This window comes from Oncorhynchus gorbuscha, linkage group LG22 (assembly GCF_021184085.1).
Source record: "Oncorhynchus gorbuscha isolate QuinsamMale2020 ecotype Even-year linkage group LG22, OgorEven_v1.0, whole genome shotgun sequence".
NCBI classification, from domain to species: Eukaryota; Metazoa; Chordata; class Actinopteri; order Salmoniformes; family Salmonidae; genus Oncorhynchus; species Oncorhynchus gorbuscha.
In genome coordinates, this window is record NC_060194.1 from 49,838,497 (window position 1) to 49,857,406 (window position 18,910).

General features: G+C 44.1%; 1 protein-coding gene across 1 annotated transcript in view; it reads left to right on the plus strand.

Annotated features, from left to right (window-relative positions):
- The window catches only part of fubp1 (far upstream element (FUSE) binding protein 1), a 29,437-nt gene extending 12,163 nt beyond the window's left edge, over positions 1-17,274 (plus strand). The window contains 9 exon segments of the mRNA XM_046320600.1: positions 1,935-2,086; positions 2,089-2,185; positions 5,949-6,109; positions 6,352-6,500; positions 7,174-7,250; positions 7,452-7,577; positions 8,719-8,781; positions 11,032-11,198; positions 11,645-17,274. Of these exon segments, the coding sequence (XP_046176556.1) occupies positions 1,935-2,086; positions 2,089-2,185; positions 5,949-6,109; positions 6,352-6,500; positions 7,174-7,250; positions 7,452-7,577; positions 8,719-8,781; positions 11,032-11,198; positions 11,645-11,653 (1,001 nt within the window). The 3' untranslated portion in view covers positions 11,654-17,274.
- Positions 17,275-18,910: the final 1,636 nt, after the last annotated feature.

Below are 18,910 nucleotides of genomic sequence, written 5' to 3' on the forward strand. Positions count from 1 at the left end.
TGGCCACGCCCCTCTTGACCTGACCTCTCCCCGTGGCCACGCCACCTCTCCCCATGGCCACGCCACCTCTCCCCGTGGCCATGCCCCTCTTGACCTGACCTCTCCCCATGGCCACGCCATCTCTCCCCGTGGCCATGCCACCTCTCCCCGTGGCCACGCCCCTCTTGACCTGACCTCTCCCCGTGGCCACGCCCCTCTTGACCTGACCTCTCCCCATGGCCATGCCATCTCTCCCCATGGCCATGCCATCTCTCCCCGTGGCCACGCCCCTCTTAACCTGACCTCTCCCCGTGGCCACGCCCCTCTTGACCTGACCTCTCCCCGTGGCCACGCCCCTCTTGACCTGACCTCTCCCCGTGGCCACGCCCCTCTTGACCTGACCTCTCCCCGTGGCCACGCCCCTCTTGACCTGACCTCTCCCCGTGGCCACGCTCCTCTTGACCTGACCTCTCCCCGTGGCCACGCCCCTCTTGACCTGACCTCTCCCCGTGGCCACGCCCCTCTTGACCTGACCTCTCCCCGTGGCCACGCCCCTCTTGACCTGACCTCTCCCCGTGGCCACGCCCCTCTTGACCTGACCTCTCCCCATGGCCACGCCATCTCTCCCCATGGCCATGCCATCTCTCCCTGTGGCCACGCCCCTCTTGACCTGACCTCTCACCATGGCCACGCCATCTCTCCCCATGGCCATGCCACCTCTCCCCGTGGCCATGCCCCTCTTGACCTGACCTCTCCCCATGGCCACGCCATCTCTCCCCGTGGCCATGCCACCTCTCCCCGTGGCCACGCCCCTCTTAACCTGACCTCTCCCCGTGGCCACGCCCCTCTTGACCTGACCTCTCCCCGTGGCCACGCCCTCTTGACCTGACCTCTCCCCGTGGCCACGCCCTCTTGACCTGACCTCTCCCGTGGCCACGCCCTCTTGACCTGACCTCTCCCCGTGGCCACGCCCTCTTGACCTGACCTCTCCCCGTGGCCACGCCCCTCTTGACCTGACCTCTCCCCGTGGCCACGCCCCTCTTGACCTGACCTCTCCCCGTGGCCACGCTCCTCTTGACCTGACCTCTCCCCGTGGCCACGCTCCTCTTGACCTGACCTCTCCCCGTGGCCACGCTCCTCTTGACCTGACCTCTCCCCGTGGCCACGCTCCTCTTGACCTGACCTCTCCCCGTGGCCACGCTCCTCTTGACCTGACCTCTCCCCGTGGCCACGCTCCTCTTGACCTGACCTCTCCCCGTGGCCACGCCATCTCTCCCCGTGGCCATGCCCCTCTTGACCTGACCTCTCCACGTGGCCACGCCCCTCTTGACCTGACCTCTCCCCGTGGCCACGCCCTCTTGACCTGACCTCTCCCCGTGGCCACGCTCCTCTTGACCTGACCTCTCCCCGTGGCCACGCTCCTCTTGACCTGACCTCTCCCCGTGGCCACGCCCCTCTTGACCTGACCTCTCCCCGTGGCCACGCTCAAACTGACCTGACCTCTCCCCGTGGCCACGCTCCTCTTGAAGATCTCCCGTGGCCACGCCCTCTTGACCTGACCTCTCCCCGTGGCCACGCCCCTCTTGACCTGACCTCTCCCCGTGGCCACGCCCCTCTTGACCTGACCTCTCCCGTGGCCACGCCCCTCTTGACCTGACCTCTCCCCATGGCCACGCCACCTGTTTCACTGCTACTTTTATAAAAACAGACCCAGTCTCAATGCGCTTCGTGGTTATTAAGCGGTTGACTAGAGGGAGCGTATTCGGACGCTGCCGCTTACCAGGATTTAACTGCCTTATCGGACAATTCAAACTGATTAACTAAACTCCTTTACGCGGAGGGGCAACACCACTGAGCTAAGGGGAAACACTGACCTCAACCCTAACCAGTTTTCTCTCTTCTCCTCCTCCCTCCCTACTTCATTCCCACTTCCTCCTCTCCCCCTTCCTCTCCAGACGACGGCAGTACCCCGGAGAGGATAGCCCAGATCGTGGGTCCTCCTGAACAGTCCCAGCATGCAGCAGAGATAATCTCTGACCTCCTGAGGAGTGTCCAGCAGGGGGGTCCGGGTGGTCCTAACGGAGGGGGCAGGGGAAGAGGCAGGGGGGGTAACGGGGTGGTAACTGGAACATGGGTCCTCCAGGAGGACTGCAGGAGTTCACCTTCACCGTCCCGACCATGAAGACTGGACTCATCATCGGCAAAGGTAGGTGAACTTAGACTGGTTGCGTCCAAATTGACAGCCTGTTTCCTAGATAGTGCACTTCTTTGGACTGGAAGGCCCTCAAACTGATGTGATAATGCCAGAGAAGCCGGTGTTTGGAAGATGCACTGCGTTTGGAAAGTATTCAGACTGTTTACATTACAGCCTTATTCTAAAATGGATTACATTGGGAGCCCCCCATCAATCTACACAAAATATCCCATATTGACAAAGCAAAAAATATGTTTGTTTTTGTAGTTTGTTTTCAAATGTATAAAAACAAACACATTTAAGGTATCAGATTTACTTACATATTCTTTATTCAGTACTTTGTTGAAGCAGTACTGGGTAGGAAGCTACCAGCTTGACACCTGTATTTGGGGAGTTTCTCCCCACACCTGTATTATGGGGAGCTTCTCCCCACACCTGTATTATGGGGAGCTTCTCCCCACACCTGTATTATGGGGAGCTTCTCCCCACACCTGTATTATGGGGAGCTTCTCCTGTATTATGGGGCAGAACAGAATATGTCCTCATCAGGACACTGTTGTTCAGAGGAGCTAGCCAACTACACAGCTAACACAATCACTTCAAACTGAAGCTGGAAAGACGGAAAACTAGCTGCACTTTTGTTTCATTTGACATGTTTTCTATTGATGTTTCTATCGATTAAAAAAAATAGGCTGATTCGTGATTTCGACTGGCTGAGAAATGCTGCCTTTCATCCCGACTCACGAGACGGTCATTACTATCGTTGTATCTGAGGGGTGATAGACTGGTTTTTGCACCACCATTTAGCGGTTATCTGTAGCAGGAAGGTATATAAGGAAGCTTGGTGTGTGTGTGTGTGTGTGTGTGGGTGTGGGGAAGCGATTACATGTGGCATGCGTTGATGAGGACAGAGCCATGGATTCGTGATTAGGGGAGGTTGAGGTCACGTTAAGGGAGGAAGAAAAGTTTATGGGTCGTATCTCTTAGTGTCCTGCTTAGCAGTAAAGATCAAATGTTTGTTCAGATGTGTAGGAGACGACAGCCCAGGAGGAAGGGTTAAATGTTAGTGCTTGTTTGAATGTTTTTGTTGTCTTGATACACCTGGATTGACCCTCTGGGAGAAAGAACTTGGTTAAGGTTTCATAGTGTACGTAGGGTGACTCAACTAGAACCTGACACTCTGGTGGGCAGCTGGAGATTGAATTTGTGGATTTCGAAGCAATGTTGCAAATGTCGGACAGACAGAGAGTTTATACACATCTCCACTGTTGGAAACTACATGGTAGTCTAAAAGGAATGAGAATGTCGAGATGCTTTTTATAGTGGACAAGAAGCTTATAAATTGCCTGGCTGGGCTGATGAGTGGATTGCGTAGTCAGATGGAACAGAGTAAATAGCCATTTTTAACACCATAGATTTAGCCAGCGGTAATTTGTGGAACAGACACTGGCTGGAATGCGGTTTAAACCAATCATGGGGCCAACGCTAATCAATAGCTGCTAAATAGTTGTCCTCATTCCCCCACAAACATCATCAGCAGCAAAGAGGGCCTCTAAAGTTGGTTGGTCACAGCCTATAATTCTGGATTGTGATGCTTGGCCTGGTATCACATCGTTGGTAAAATTGTTGGTTTTGTGACAACCTCATTGCAAGAAAATGTCTATTTTCAGACTTGACTCAGATTCCCCCCCCCCAGTTTGCACCCTTGGTACAGCCCTCACACACAGCTAAATGCCGTAGTGAAGACTCTTCATATCAGTGGTCAATGCCAAGTCATTAAACCTTGTCTAAATTGTTAGGTTGTAATTCTCAGAGTAAAACACTAACCGAACATTATGAAAGCTTAACCAAGTTTAACCTCTTGCTTCTACCTGGCACGCAGGCGTCCCATCTAGAGCTCTGGAAATGCAAATGCGCTACGCTAAATGCTAATAGTATTAGTTAAAACTCACACGTTCATTAAAATACACATGCAGGGTATTGAATTAAAGCTACACTCGTTGTGAATCCAGGCAACAAGTCAGATTTCTAAAATGTTTTACGGTGAAAACATAGCACATATTTATGTCAAACCACCACCGCAGACATAGCTCATTAGCATAGCCAAGTAGGAAAAAATATGCAATCAACAAACGCAGGATTAAAAGAAAAATCATTTCACTAACCTTTTGAAATCTTCATCAGATGACAGTAATATAACATGTTACACAGTACATTCATTTTTTTTCCAATAATCTGCAATATATATCCACAAATCTCTGTTTACAATGACGCATCGTTCAAAAAAATGCTACTAAAATGTCAGGAGAAATGAAATAGCTCCGGCAGATAACGTCAGCTAACAAGGAATACACATCATAAACTTTGACTAAATATGCATGTTTTACATATGTATAGGAAGATACACTTCTTCTAAATGCAATCGCTGTGTTACATTTATTTTTAATGTTACAGGTTGCGTTCACTAGGCTATACTAGGAGTCGGCGCTCCAAATGTATCATTATGCCTCTATCTTGGAGTCGACAGAAACCCAAAATTAACACATAAATATTCCCTTACCTTTGCTGTTCTTCCATCAAAAGACCTGGAAGGGATTATACTTACCAAAACAGCGTTTAGTTTTCAAGTCTGCGTCTTTCGGTTCTCAAAATAGCCACATTTCGGTCAAAATGTAGGCAAAATTCAAGTGGATGCGCACCAAAACGTCTAAAATATATATTATATGTCGAGTAAACTTGTCAAACTATGTTCATAATTAAGCTTTAACATGTTATAAAGGTGTACAGCAATTGTGAGGACGAAGCGAAACACACGTCTTTTAATCGATCCTGAAGAAAAGACTTCACCGGAGCAGAGTGCGCATAATCGTACACTTTTTTTTTCGCGTGACCGAGACCTTTCGGCACGCTCAACGTCTCGTGAGCGCGCGATTGTCACAATGAGAAGCCCCATTGAAAGCAGGCTTCGCGCTGAACACGTACAGACTGTTCCCAGAGCGGTAGCTGTTTGGGAAGGCGTATACGATGACGTCAAAGTTGGGCCAAGTTTTTCCATGACAAGAGAGACTTTGGGAGAATGCATGCCCTGAGACTTCTGCTTTACATAGAGACAAAATTTAAACGTTTTTTAGAAGCTTTAGAGTTTTCTATTCGATATTTTTTTATATGCATATATTAGCAACTTTTGACAATTTATCCTGTTTTATGTGTACCCAATTCCTCCAGAAGGGGCAGTAAACAGGGGTAGGCTTAACAGGTTAATACAGCTGCATTAGACGAAGAATCACACCTAGCACCTATATTCAACCCTTCTTCCTAGGCTGTCTCCCCCTACTCATCTGAACAAACATCAGTCTTTAATGCTCTGCAGGACACGAGTGATATGGGCCATAAACTTTTATTTCTCCCTTACCGTAACCTGACCTAACACAACATTAAACAGAACTATAAACACACAGTACAACAATTACATATTACATTAAAAACACACACATCTCTACTAAGAACAGCTGGCCTTAACAATTACACTCTGATATATATATACACCGATCAAGTGTTTAAACTCCAACGAAACTAGATCACATTTTAAAACGAACGGCTTTATCATATAAAAATATCAGTAATGTTAGGCAACCAAGTATCAGAATCTGGCCTGGTTCCATTAAGTAGCCCTGGGTCGTGTTCATTAGGGACCAAGCGGAAGGACCTTCTCTTCTGGAAATGGACTTTCTCCGATTTAGTCTGAACAGTCCTCCCTCCCTCTGTCCCGCTCCAGGAGGAGAAACCATCAAGGGCATCAGTCAGCAGTCTGGAGCGCGTATTGAGCTCCAGAGAAATCCTCCCCCCAACTCCGACCCCAACATTAAGATGTTCACCGTCCGGGGATCTCATCAACAGATAGACTACGCACGGCAGCTGGTCGAGGAGAAGATCGGGGTGAGTGGTTTTTCAGTGTTTATTTGTCTGTAGTAGAAATGATACTCATTTCAATCACTAGACAGTAGTGAAGCAGTTTAGTGGCTCACTTACATATTTAACTAGAAGCACTGTGAGCCTACATCTTTATCTTCACACATTCTCAACTTTCTACAGCCATTACCTTTATCATGTCTTCTAATTATGTATCCCAGTATGTTCTTTGACACCCTACACTCATGTTCCCCCCCCCCCCTCCCCAGGGTCCAGTCAGTCCAATGGGTGGTCCCCAAGGTCCTCCAGGCCCCCACGGAGGTCCGTCTCCCCACGGCCCCCCCGGTCCTCCTGGGCACCCTGCTCAGATGGGCCCCTACAACCCCGGCCCCTACAACCAGGGACCGCCAGGACCACAGTAAGGAGACTTCTGAAGCTTTTCACTGATTTAAAAAGCCATTTCTCCCACACCAATATTTACTTCTGGGGGGAGCTGTTTATTGGTTTGGTCTTAGGCATTTCATTTAGCAGAAACCACGTTTAAAAAAAGACTTCATGGATGGCAATGATATTTTACAAGCAAAGTAGGCTGACTGAGTGCATTAAAGTTGCACTCTGCAGAAATTTCTCTGCCATTTCCTGGTTGCTGAAACTCAAGTAATTTCAGTTTGTCAAAATTTAATTTTGTCAAAATAAGAAAGTATAGTGTAGAGAATCATTGTACCATCTAAATGGCTGTGAAATATATTTTTCATAGCCAAAAATATTGTTTCTTCAGCTGTTTGAAGCTGGTGTACAAAAATACGAAGGTGAAAGACACAAACTAAACTTAAGAACAAGTATAGAAATAGAACAGATTGCTACTTAGACTCCCTTTCAAGTAGAATCACAGATCTCCATCTCAGATTTCTATGTGAATGTGGTCGGGTCTCCTAAAAAGTCACATTGCCACTTTAATTTTTTATTTTTAGCTTTTATGAAATACAATTAAATGGGAGAGCATCATATTTGATACGGAAGCTTTTCATTCATCACATGTATTATAGTTTGTTGTTACTGGCCAGCGTTTTGATGGTTTGTCGTCTTCTCAGTGGTCCTCCGGCTCCCTACCAGCCTCAGGGTTGGGGCAACGGCTTCCCTCACTGGCCGCAAGGACAGCCTGATCCTGGTAAGATAACACCATCCAATATAAGAATCTATTGAGAAATGGATGCATTCGCCTGGTTAAATAGATTGTCTCAACTACAGTAACAATGTTCAATCTGTTTAGTTTATTTGCTCCGTTCTGCAAGGCCCTAAGCGAAGACATGTTTTGCTCTGTATCGGTATATCAACAGGTAGACATATCTAATGTGTGTGTTGGTTGTAGGTAAAGCTGCAGCTGATGCCAACGCAGCGGCCTGGGCAGCGTATTACTCCCAGTACCAGCAGCAACCCCAGGCCCCCATGACGCCCACCGGCGGTGCCCCTGGCACCACACAGGCCAACGGGCAAGGTAACCTGCCCCCCCCCCCATCACAGCCTCTGGGTCTCTGCTGGGATGTATTCAGTATGAACCAAACAGAAGCAATTGGAATGAAACGGGCAGGAACATACCTCAATTTGTCCAATAGAAACATAATTTTCTGTTGCCAAACCGTGTGCACTAATGAATACAACCCAGGTAACCTCTGCATGGTCTGTAGACACCTCGACTAAGACCGGGATTCATTCTAAGTGCGTTCTGATGCTGCTGCTGCACTGAACCACAGACAAGGCACCTTTTTGTTGTTCCCAGACTTTAGCAGAGAATGGTTAAAGGTTTTTAGATGTCTGCATAAGTGTCAGTTACACTTTGTTCGCTCAATGTACTACAGCTTGAATCCCGGCCTCACAGTATTGCCTGTGTCGTGTAGTAAACGCTTAAAAACATGGCGGCTTCTTCTTTTTTTCTTTAAAAAAAATACCTCAATGGACAGAGTAGCTTGAATTTGAATCATCTCAGGTGTCAGAGCAGAGCGCCCATAGCGGGGTGGAGGACTAACTATGGTTCAAGTCTCAGAATGCTTCTCAATACTATATTGTACCATTTTTAACAGGTGACCCCAAGGGACCTGGGCATACTGGGCAGGCTGATTACTCCAAGGCCTGGGAGGAATATTACAAGAAAATGGGTATAAACATAAATGTGTTTTGCCAAGCTTCAGTTCTGAGTCTTTTTTTTTGTTCCAACTAACTGAGGATCAGTGGAAACAGCTATGGGGCTCTGAAATGGCAACGACAATAAAATCAAACTTACAAATGCGTTTCTTTTGGGGGAGTTGGCTGTGATTGCGATGTCTTGAGGCTCACTGGCTGCCGTGACCATTTGCTGTTAACCGGTTGGTTGGTTTTCAAGCCCATGCTGTTTAGACTGGTTTTTGTATTGGTCTTCTTTAATCCAGCCACATGACAGACAATAAACAATACTCTTTTGTTTTAACAAAGGCTGGCTTATGTCCTCTGCACCTCCATACTGTTGTCTTGTCCACCTCTTACCTGCTCATTGTGCTACAACTACCGCTATGACTAGTTCGTGAAGGAACATAGCTTTTATGTTGACTCTTTGATTGGAAGGTTTTTCTGTTGTGACTAAAACAGTGTTTTATCATTTCCAGGGCAGCAAAGTCAGCAACCACAGGACTACACCAAGGCCTGGGAGGAGTACTACAAGAAACAAGGTGAGACCACTGCAACTCAAACCTGTTAAAAGTTTAAACTTGTCCTTGTAGCGGGTTTAGTTAGGCACAGATGATGTGGGCATCTGTGTCCATACTCAGCTCTCTCTCTAGTAGAGTGTCTGTAGCCACAGCTGCCCCAGAGCAAAGCAGAAGGTTTCTGTCCCGCCACCCAGAGAACCAGTGGAGGGTTCGTTCCCCTTCTCACAGTCGTATCAATGTAGTTGTTTCTATAAATAATAATATAATAATAATAATATAATAATATATAATAATATATGCCATTTAGCAGACGCTTTTATCCAAAGCGACTTACAGTCATGTGTGCATACATTCTACGTGTGGGTGGTCCCGGGAATCAAACCCACTACCCTGGCGTTACAAGCGCCATGCTCTACCAACTGAGCTAAACTTTCCTTTAGTATCCCAACCGTTTGACTGATCTCGTGTAGACCTGGTCCAGTTTGGTAGCTGCTGGCACAACTCCAAATCAATTGTTAATTTGTGTAGTACACCGATTTGCAGGTGTCTTGTAAGGCTTGTTCCAAGCTCCAACACAGTGGTAGTAGTAGTAGTAGAAACATTAAGAAATATCAGAAGGAGCCAGGTCGGCCCCATACGGCCCGCGGTCCTTCAACTAAGGATGTGACGACATTTTTCTTAATGTTTAAACAGCCATTAAAAAAAATAAATTGCTGTTGAAACAATATCAAGGAATCCTATAATGAATTCACAATGCAGATATGGTCCTGCTTATGACCACCAGGGGGCGTTGTAGTTCAATCTACTCCACTCCTGGCTACTGTTTTAGGTTCTCTGCTGTGTGCCTCTACTCCATGTGGTCAGTACAAGTGTCTTCGTGTCCCACTTCTCATCAATGTGATGGCTGCTAGCAGCGCTGTATGACGGCGTGGTCATAGATATCCAACCTGTTAACACCACACATGGTGTTGGAAATCTGCCGCTTTGTACATGCATAGTAATCGTTTCTCCATCCCAGACCGTCATGGTTTTTCAACGTGGGGTCTTATAGTGTGGTTCTAGATATACCTTTAGGGTATTGAAACGGGCGTCTACCATTTTGATAATGGCTGCATATCAAATGCAATCATTTCTGTAATCGGCGTTGTGATTGTATGGGCCCCGTCTGTCTGGCGACCTGCGCTGCTGCCCACTCCCATTCAGATTGTTAAGCATTGCATCTGTACTGGTTCTAGAGATGAAGTCCTCCTTGTAAACATTACATCTGTACTGGTTCTAGAGATGAAGTCCTCCTTGTAAACATTACATCTGTACTGGTTCTAGAGATGAAGTCCTCCTTGTAAACATTACATCTGTACTGGTTCTAGAGATGAAGTCCTCCTTGTAAACATTACATCTGTACTGGTTCTAGAGATGAAGTCCTCCTTGTAAACATTACATCTGTACTGGTTCTAGAGATGAAGTCCTCCTTGTAAACATTACATCTGTACTGGTTCTAGAGATGAAGTCCTCCTTGTAAACATTACATCTGTACTGGTTCTAGAGATGAAGTCCTCCTTGTAAACATTACATCTGTACTGGTTCTAGAGATGAAGTCCTCCTTGTAAACATTACATCTGTACTGGTTCTAGAGATGAAGTCCTCCTTGTAAACATTGCATGTCATCATCTGTTTCCCCTATATTCATTTAGCTGTGGTGGGCCACCACTCAAATACGATGATTACATTTATTTTTATTTTTGGGGGGGTGGTAAAACATTTTCACTATGAACTTATTTTTTATTTGAATAATATCTCCGATGAAGTAACTATTACCATAATATAAACTAGTCAGGGAGATTCTAAAATTGCACCCATGACATGGTGCCCCATTGATATTTGTTAGCATGTTTAGTCACTCAGATGGCATAAGAACACGGTATAAAGCCCCATGACAAAATGTGTAGAATTTTAGGAAATAAGCGTTGAAACTTAAATCTTCTCTCAGCCGCGTGACAAAACGTGTAGAATTGAAGGAAATTGGGTTTAAAACAGCAATACATCTCTGCGGCCCAAAGGGTCTACAGATGTTTATTTTTCTATAATTTAACGATCACAATATAGTTTAAATGTTCACACCTCGTGTCTCAACTCATCGTTGCCCCTCCCGCTTGTCTGGTTGGGTGTCAACATTTTAAAGTTTATTCACCAGACTGGCGTCAATGCCAAGCCTTGTTTGTCTGAGTCAATGTGGTCTCATCCATGTTTCTAACCGTGTCCCTCCCTCCCCAGGTCAAGCGGCCCCTCAGGCGGGAGCTGCACCAGGTGGTCAGCCGGCCGGTCAGCCAGCCGGTCAGCCGGACTACAGTGCTGCCTGGGCAGAGTACTACCGTCAACAGGCTGCTTACTACGGACAGGGAAGCCCACAGGCCATGGGGGCACAGCCACAAGCACCTCAGGTACACCCCCAGTAAGACTTCTACTGTCCTACCCCCGGTTCCCGCTGTCTCCTCGCACCACCCTTGTTCGACTTCTCCACTATCTTTTTTGTTTCCTGTATTGTCTGTCTTGTCTTTTTTTTTAAATGAAGAAGAACAAAATGACCGCTGTGACCCTCATTTCAACTCCCTTGCTGTGTTTTTTTAATTTTTTATAAACCCCTGTCTCTAGCTCGTCTGTTTGTCATTAACCCCGTTCCTTCCTCGAGGTGTTCTAGGGGGAAGCAGAGGAGTCGGTGTGGTCCGCGAGAAGAAACTAAAGCTAGTTACTCTTCCCTCTCTTTAAAAAAAAAATAAATAAAAAAAAAAAACATTTTAAAACAGGGTTAATATGATGTATGGAGACGCTGCGTCCGTGGGTTCTGCTGTTAACATGGCCTGTGTTTTTATGTATTTCTTCTGCACAGGGCCAGTAATGTGAAGTGGACATAAAGTAAATGCGACATTGTGGAAACAAAAACCCTTTGTTAAATGTGTTGGATGGTGCAGATGCCTTGAAGATCTTAATTTCCCCTTTGGTTGGTTTGTTTTCAAGTGTTTCACAAGAATGTGATGGCAGCAGTCGACCCGGAGACACAAACCCTTCATCCTTTGCTATCTTTTTGGTTTTTCTACTTCCCCCCCCCCTTGTAAATGAACGGTTTTGGGTTTTTAGTGAGGTAATTATATGTTCATTCCAGCCCCATGTATCTTCATGCTATGTGGCTCAAGAGCTCCTGTTATTTAGCTAGTTTACCATGGAAAATCATCTCCGTTTTTAAATAATATGCCTGTTGTGTTTTGCAATAAAACTAAGTGAAACCTCCTGTGTTGGTAAGTTGGGTTGGTAATAGCTATTACAATATGAACTCGACTTGAAATTGTGTACTTTTTTTTTTGTTATTTTGTTTTGCAATGTTCAGTTTCTCTCCAACTCTACACAGCTCCTGGTAACTTAGTAAAATGGTTTTAGATGTGTCCTTCGCTCTGCCTTTTTGACTGGGGGGGGGGTCCAGTTTCGGTGTTCCCCAAGGTTCTGTTTTAGGACCGCTATTGAATAGAATAATTTACCTGTCTTTACTCTTGGTTATATTCGCCTTTGTTTTTCCCCTACCTCTCCGCCTGTATTGTAGGACTAGACGGATGTTTCTTATACCATAATGTAGTATTAGTGGCATAATGTTATGATACATCTGGACTCATGCATTACCCGACGTGTTTGGTTGTTTTGGCATATCTGTCAAACAACTGATCGAATCTTGTCTGTTGTGTTGACTGGCTGGCTGAATGAAATGGTACCCTATTTCCTGTTTAGTGCACATGGCTCCCTTAAAAGTAGTGCTCTATATAGGGAATAGGGTGTTGCCATTGGATACATCCTGAAGCAGACTTTGTTGAGGTAACGTTAGTGTGCTGCATTGTTTTCATATTAAGAGTAACTTCCTCCTTCACAGCCAAGCTTAGTCAAGCGGTAAGCAAAGCAAGTGTGTATATATATATATATATATATGGAGAGAAATAATTTAATCCGAAATGTTCCTCAGAAAATGTGACTCTCACTGTCGAAATGTTGCTTTAGTTTATTATTGGTATGTTTTTGCTGCTCCCTGTGTCTCTTCCAGGACAGGTAAACTGACGTTCTGTTCTGCTGTATTGCATTGCATTCAAACGTTTTTTCTCACCCCCCCTCCCTAAAATGTATACATTTCCTGGCCTTTTGATACTATAAAAGAACGTGACATGCAAAAGTCGTATTTTTATTTTTGCTCTGCCCATGCATTGTTCTGTTAGTTTACCCAACGGAAGGAACGTAGGTTGTCTGTAGGGCCGAGGGGTGGTCTGAGCTGGTCTGAGCGGTACCATCAGCCAACATGGTTGACCTCTGACCTCCTACTCTGTAAGTACAATACTGTGACTATATATAACAAACCCAGTTATTTTCTGGCTGTCAATGTATTTCTTTGACTGATGATTACAAAACTTATTGTTTCTGTCAAATTGCATATTTTTTTCCTTAAAAAAAAATACTGGGTAAGTATCAAAAGTTATGATAAAGTACAGTATCTTGGAATTGTAATTTAGAAATTATAACCGTTTAACCATTTGGACAAAGATTACATTGAATATGGCATTGTAGTTCAATCTAGGCTCTGTTTTTTTAGGTAGGAAAGTGTTCTGTCATAATACCAGTCAGACTGTTCTATTGGAACTCTGAACTGAAGGTTCTATTGGAACTCTGAACTGAAGGTTCTGTTTCTTGCGATGCAGAATGCTTTGCGCAGTGGTTCATTTAGGAATGTTAGAAATCGTTAACGTGCTTGATTTTTAACAATCAGTTTTTTTTTTCACGTGCCATTGCCTAGCCAGAATAGAGATGTAATTATGCATTTATTTCATCAATATTTGAAAAAGAAATGCCATTTGATAAGTCTCAAGAATTGAGTTACTATTAGAGATGCATATTTTGTTCACTGCAGTAATGGTGTGATTCAGTCTGAAATGTTCTAGCTTCCCCCCCACCCATAGTAGCATTTTGAAGTTGTTTCTATGCTGTTTATTGATGTCTCCAGCATGTTGGGTTGTCATTCAGTAGAATGTTCTACAAGTGCTTCTGATTTCCAAGTGATACAGTTATTCCATGGACGTTTCCCATTCTATTGCCATTGAGTACTGTTCTGAAACACAACCTATAAGGCTGTTTGGAACTGATATGAGCGGCAAACGGTGCAGATATCATATGTGAGATCTTTGCAGTATCACTGTCATCCCAGACCTCGATCCCCTTAGGTTCTGCTGCGGTCACACAGGTAAGCAACCCTAAGGAAAAAAAGCTGTGTTCTGACCTATCATATACAGGATATATATATTTACACCCAGATGGGGATCTGTTTTATACTCACTAGAATTTGCCTGATTTGATATTTCTGCTTACCTGTGCTGTGTCGTAACACCAGCTGTGCTCCTGATAATGAGTCATGTCCAGGTAGGATTCGTAGTGATATCAACAGCTGTTTTTTGTTTGTTCATAGAGTATATTGATGATAGTGCTGTGATTTGATGGTGCTGAATGATTTGCATGGTTTCAACATGAGTCGTATGGTTTGTTAAGGAGCGGCAACGTTTTTTTCCCCCCTCTTAGGCCAATTGCAATGTGGTTTGATGGCTTTTCCCACCTGACTTTATTGTAGTAAAATTTTGCAACAAAAAAAAGCGTTCTCTCTCTACATGCTGTTTTAAGTTCTCATTTTCTGAGGTCATTTTGTTGTTATTGAGATAAACGATCATGAGGCATATAACCCATACCTTGGTAAGTCTCTGCAGTGTGATCTTTGATGCATAGAGCTCGAGCCCTGTACTTTAACATTACTATAAAACTGCAAACAGGCAACTCGGTCTGTCACAAAGCCAGCCCTATGTGTATATATATGCGTACGTATTAGTAAGTCTACAAACGTTTATGAAAGTACACCTGCATATGATGCTCAATGCTGTTCAACTGACTCATTGCTGTTGACTGAAAGCTGTGAACTTGAATATGCATTCTATATTGCCGCTGCCACAGTGCTGTAATGGTGTTCTCATAAAACCCTGCTGCCTGCCTCCCTCCACCTCTCACTCAGATGCTGTTGGAAGCCAGAGAAGGTTCTAGAAGCCAGCGTAGGTTCTAGATTCAGGAACAGGAACCTGTAAGTTTGTCCCTACCGTAAAGGAGACTGCTCTGAGAGGCATCCTTTGAGGCTGATGATCAAGGTGTAGGTGACCATTCGAGAGCGAGCTCCAGATAAGGTAAACAAAAGCAATGAAATACAGAATTGTGTGATTTGCTCAAGTTTACCATGCTGTTTGCTAGTTAGGGCTGTTTTTTTAGTCCAGGTTTCCCCTCGTCTCGTTATAAAAAAAAATTAAAAGGTAACCTGTCGTAGAATTATTGCAAGTTGTCTAACTGAACTGATGTCTAGTGTTTCTCCACATGTTTTCATGATGATTCTATTGAATGCCTTCCTTTGCCCGCTCACCCGCTGGGTTGTGTCCCAAATAGAACCCTATTCCATACAGTGCCCTGTAGGCTCTGGTCTAAAGTAGTGTACTAGAAATGCCATGGGGTTCCATTTGGGATGTTGCCACTGTCATAACTAGGCCTTGTTGCATAGTTGAAGTCACCAATGCTTGTCATCAGGATTCTAAAGTGTCCCCCATTGTTTTTGGGGGGGGGGGGTTGCAAATGCTCCTAGATATTTTGTGTGACGTGGCGGGTTTTATTTTGGGTGCACCAGTGTGACCAGGTAAATAATCGCCCAGATGATACTGGTCATTTTTTTTATTTGACCTCCTTATTTAACTAGGCAAGTAAGTTAAGAACAAATATATATATATATATATATATTTACAATGACTGTCTAACCCAATTGTGCGGCGACCTATGGGACTCCCAATCACGGCAGGTTGTGGTACAGCCTGGAAATGAACCAGGGTGTGTAGTGACGAGATGCAGTGCCTTAGGCCGCTGCGCCCCTCGGAAGCTCTAAACTGGCCAGTGTTTCAGAGTGCCCTGGAGAAAGCGAGCACAGATTCATACCATCTGAAGCCTACGTGTAAAGAATATTAAAGAATAAATCAGTGATTTCTATTTCTTGCAAATTTCTGACGACCTACCGGCATGGCTGTCGGCTGCTTTGTGTTGCCAGGTAGATGCCCAAATAGTCATTTCTAAATTTTCCAATAACTGTACACATTAAATGTTAACTGCAACGTAGGCTTAACTGGCATCGTGATATAATGTCAGGGTCTTTTGTTTTGCGAACTCTGCTATTGCATACAGTACAGTAGACACCGCCAGCCAAAACCCTTTTCAGGTGCGCAATTTAAATTATTAAGGGAAACTATACATATTTTCTTCCCCAAGACTACTTAAGTGGACTCCTGATCTAGTGTAAGCATCGCTGTGGACTTAGAATATCCTATTTATTTTTGTGATTGAGTGAACCTTATCAAATAAAAAAGGGGGGAGGATCCCACACGAGGTAAAGATTTTGGTGTCATGGCAAATGTATTGGCTAGTAAAAAATAAAAACATAAATGTACTTTTTTTTTTTTTTTTTTTTGGGTGGATAACTTTTTTAGGTCCTGTTCATAAACCAGGTCGTGGGTCGTTCCAAAGCTGCTCACTGGCGTTTTTTAAAATATTTTTTTTTATTTGTATTTTTGTTTAGTCATGTTACCTCAACCTAGCTAGCTAACAACCTGGTTACTTTACCAGTATATCAAACATCTGGGGGCACAGAGGGAGAGGAAGGGTTAGCTTCTTCAGGACATCATTGAATGAATGAGTGACTTGCATGTCTCATCACGAACTTGATGCTCTTAAAGAGACAGTGTAGAATTTAAATCATCTCAATAGGTAGTGCTTTGACACAATGTCGAAACCTAGTATATAATTTCAATGGAAGGTTTTAAAATCAACATTTTCTTTCTACAGGGTTTAATATTAGTTTCTAGAGCTACACAATGTGCTTCAAAAGTAGCTTAAATTAAATTTAAAGCCCATTATGCTTCCTCAAACAAAAAAATACTAATATTCTGGTGTGCCTAGATAATTTTAAGTTAGGAGCACCAGTGCTACCACTGTTAATTTAGACCCCAGCTAGAGAGGTTAGATGAGATGTAACCAGGAACTGCTGCGTTTGTGTTTTTCAACCATTATGGCAGGAAATTGTAGTTGGCTATTCTAGTTTTCACTTCATTCATGAGAACCCACATACCTCTGCTAGTGATTTTGCTATTCACATTTCTTTCCATAAATTAGTGTAATCTGTGTGTTAGATGCTCTATCATCTCTGAGCAAAGTGTTTCAAGGAGTTTGGGGGCTAGGTGTAGTCTAGAAGACTAAATCAGAAGGGAGAAATATGGAGCATGCCTTAGAGGTAAACAAATTGAAACATGTTTCTTGTGATGCCTTAATATTATCAAATGTATCTTTTTTTGGTTTTGTTTCCTGTCTTTATGAAATTACTGTTCTGCATATTTGTTGCCCTGTCCAGTAATAAAGTTGTAACATTTAGCCATCGTTGTCTGTTCCTTTTTTGAAGTTACCGATACTAAACACTTATATTCCTGGTTTGTCTGGGAACGATTCCCAAATGAACACACCTGTGTGCATTTTTACCACTGACAATAATTGTTTACGCTGCATGAAGCTCTCTGTACAGGGTGGGACCTGCTTTCCTGGGTGCTGCACACATTTATTTTACCTTTATTTTACTAGGCAAGTCAGTTAAGAACATTCTTATTTTCAATGACGGCCTAGGAACAGTGGGTTAACTGCCTGTTCAGGGGCAGAACGACAGATTTGTACCTTGTCAGCTCGGGGATTCGAACTTGCAACCTTTCGGTTACTAGTCCAACGCTCTAAACACTAGGCTACCCTGCCGCCCCACACATGGGGGGGGGTTCACTTACTATAACACTATAACTGAACAGCTGTTTGTTCTCAAATGTTGTGCACGCATTAGTTTACATCCCTGTTTAGTGAGCATTTCTCCTTCGCCAAGATAATCCAGCCACCTGACAGGTGTGGCATATCAAGAAGCTGATTAAACAGCATGACCATTACACAGCTGCACCCTTTGCTGGGGACAATAAAAGGGCGTTCTAAAATGTGCCGTTTTCTCAGACAACACAATGCCACAGATGTCTCAAGTTGAGGGAGCGTGAAATTGCCATGCTGACTGCAGGAATGTCCACCGGAGCTGTTGCCATAGGATTGAATGTTAATTTCTCTACCATAAGGCTTCTCAAGTCATTTTAGAGAATGTGGGTGTGGTGCTTAATAGTATTTCTGTAATGAAGGTCGTTTTTTTTGTGGGGGGGGGTATTGATTGGCTTCCCAGTGGGTGGGCCTGTGCCCTCCCAGCCCCACCCATCGCTTCACTTTGGCGCTGTCATGTGTAATCCATAAATTAGGGCTGAATTCATGTATTTAAATTGACTTAAATTTGAACTGCAACTTAGTAAAATATTTGAATGTTGCTTTAAAAAAAAAAAAATGTTGATCGTTGGAGTAAATATGTTTTTGTCGCACTGCTTTACTTTATCTTGGCCAGGTCGCAGTTATAAATGAAAACTTGTTCTCAACTGGCCTACCTGGTTAAATAAATAAAAACAATCGTCACCGATTTGGACCTGACAAGCTGACCACACCGCTCTCATTGCTAAATAAATGTACACGTTATTCAATCGTTGCACCAACACTGCTCGCGCGTGTCAACGAGGGTCTGCGTAGCCAGCCTCTAAAATAGAACTTGGATCTATTTGTGACGCTTGGTCAGTGGTGGAAAAAGTACCCAATTGTCATACTTAAGAACAGGTAAAGATGCCTTAATAGAAAATGACTCCAGTATGTGTTAGTCACCCAGGAAAATACTACTTGAGAAAGTCTATAAAAGTATTTGGTTCTAAATATACTTCAGTATCGAAAGTAGGTGTAAATCATTTCAAATATATTATATTATGAAAAGCAGACCACACTATTTTATTTACGGATAGCCAAGGGCACACTCAGACAATAATTTAAATATTTGTTTAAGTGTGCCAGTTCAGAGGCAGTAGGGATGTTCTCTTGAAGTGTGTGCATTGGACCATTGTCCTGTCCTGCTAAGCATTGATGTATCAAGTACTTCTGGGTGTCAGGAAAAATT